General features: G+C 49.5%; 1 protein-coding gene and 1 long non-coding RNA gene across 2 annotated transcripts in view; one reads left to right on the forward strand and one right to left on the reverse strand.

Annotated features, from left to right (window-relative positions):
- The window catches only part of ENPP6 (ectonucleotide pyrophosphatase/phosphodiesterase 6), an 80648-nt gene that overhangs the window by 18831 nt on the left and 59582 nt on the right, over nucleotides 1-2235 (reverse strand). Inside the window, exon 6 of the mRNA XM_010835751.1 lies at nucleotides 562-699. Coding sequence (XP_010834053.1) covers nucleotides 562-699 — 138 coding nt within the window. The remainder of the gene's footprint in view (nucleotides 1-561; nucleotides 700-2235) is intronic.
- LOC104985534 overlaps nucleotides 40-2235 on the forward strand; it is a 32159-nt gene continuing 29963 nt past the window's right edge. Inside the window, exon 1 of the long non-coding RNA XR_824916.1 lies at nucleotides 40-487. This is a non-coding gene — a long non-coding RNA (uncharacterized LOC104985534). The remainder of the gene's footprint in view (nucleotides 488-2235) is intronic.

Genomic DNA, 2235 nt, shown 5'->3' on the forward strand with positions numbered 1-2235 from the left:
CAAAGCTGATGCAAGAGCCTAATGAGCATGGTGTCCAGGCAGACAAGGAGAAGGCTGCTGAGGTCTTTAGGGCATCGGGCAATTAGGGTTTGGACTCAGAAGGCAAGAGAAGCTCTGTAAAATCAAGTTGGCAAACCGGAGACCTGGACCTGCACGAGGGCTTTTGTTTCCAGTCACTGCTCTTCAAGGTGAAAGCAAAGTGGAGCCTCTCCTGGCTATTCGCTGCCCTAAAGCAGTTGCTTTGGTTCGCAGTAATTGTTCCACTTTCAACTGAATAGGTTACATTGTAAGCCTGGGTAATTGAGTTAAGGCCCGTTTGTTAAAATACAACAAGTCTGGAGCCACGAAGTCTAAACCTTGGCTCTGGGTCGGAGCTTCCCGTTTGCATCTGCCGTCATCTGACCAAGCCTTTCAATTCTCTCAAGAAGGAAATAACGCAGCCGATGAGAGACTTGGGTAAAAAAACGAACATTTTCAAGTGGAAAAGGTGAGTAACTATTTACCTTTGGCTGTTTGATAGAATTTGTATCATGGATGTCTTGTCGTGTGTTTTATGTTTACCTCAGTTATGAACCATCCTTCATCGGCCACTAGGGTCAGAGGGGAGACAAACTTCCCTTTTTTGTAATAGAACCTGCTCGGAATGTCTTCCTTCGCGTAGACAGTCATGTGCCCCACTCGCCTCACTTTGTTATATATCTGTAAAGAGAGCCAAGAAGGACCAGGTTTGCATTCTCTTTCTTACATATACGGGACCGTGTATTGGACCTGGTGGAGAGGATCCTCTTATAAAAACTTACTTATGTCAAAAATACTATAGCAACATTAAAATATGAATGAGAAATTGGTCTGCCTGGCATTAAATACCCCCAATATCAAAGAAATGCATTTATTCTTTGACTCGACCTAGAGCATGTCCTACCTACCCCTGATTCTAAAAGAACTAGTAGGGATGTCCCTGGCAGTCCAGGGGTTAGGGCTCCATGCTTCCAAAGTAGGGGGGGCTTGAGTTTGAACCCTGGTCGGGGAACTAGGATCCCACATGCCATGTGGCCCCCCCCCCGCCAAAAAAAAAGTACTAGTAACTGTTTGCCATTAATTACACTGCTGATCTGATGAAGACATAAACCCTGTACGTATTTGCAGTATTTAGCAGCAGCTCAAATCTATTTGGCTAAAATTAAAACCAACTGGCTGATGTAGATTCTTTGGTGCTTAGCCAAATCAGGCATTCATTCCTGGGTAGACCTGAATAGAAAATTGAGTTTATCCACTCAACTCGGGAAAATAATGAGTCTTTAGGCTGCTTGGTAGAGAGTTTCTAATGGCCCTGGGAGTTATGATTTCCTACATAAAAAAACCTGCAATTCTTAAGGAAAGGAGGGTGCACCCCCAGAAAGATTTGAGATAAGTGGAAACTCCCATGGCACGTAGGGGGTCTCACACACTCTTGTGTCCATCATGGGATGAGCTGTCACCCAAACACAGCCCCTGCTCCTGAATAATCCACCAACTGCTTTAGGCAGCTTGCACCTGCCTGACGTACACACCACACTGGAAGCAAGAAGCTCTTCCCAGCTCGTGAGCCGCTGATGCTCTCACATCCTGGGGTCCAGGTGCCAAGTTGGAGACATGGATGGTGCTCCATGCCCGCAAAACAGAACTTCTTTGCAAGAAGCCGTCGACTGCGGGAGCTGCCAGTGTGGAAAGTATTCTTCCCAGTTTCACACTTACAGAGTTCACAGGAATGCTGAGCACACATGTTGAATACCTGTACTTGCTGACCATGGAGCTTGAGAAAAAGGGGGGCATCTGTGTGGGGAGGGGATGAGGCTGGGGGGAACAGCTTTGTGGGCACCATGTTCCTCAACCCCCTACGGACAGATCTCAGACCTTAAGTGGGAGGGAGCAGGTAGCGTTGGCAGGGGGGTCTCTCTCTGGGCCAAAAAGGAGGACACTGCCCCCTACCCCAGCCTGCACCAGCGCTCCATCAACACCAACAACGCCACTGCCATGAGGACAGGTAGAGGCGCCAGGCCCAGCTGAGGCCCATTCCTGCCTCCCTGTGGGTGGTGCCCCCACTGTAGGTGGGGTGGGACCCCCCGAAGACGGCAGTCTCTCCGGGAGTGGGCGGAAGCCCCAGGGCCTGCACTGGGAGATGACCATGCCACACGGGGCCAAGCAGTCAGCCAGCGGTGCCACTTGCTCCTTTTGCTCCTCAGTGTGGTGTGCCAG

This window comes from Bison bison, unplaced genomic scaffold (assembly GCF_000754665.1).
Source record: "Bison bison bison isolate TAMUID 2011002044 unplaced genomic scaffold, Bison_UMD1.0 scf7180017864050, whole genome shotgun sequence".
Lineage (NCBI taxonomy): Eukaryota > Metazoa > Chordata > Mammalia > Artiodactyla > Bovidae > Bison > Bison bison.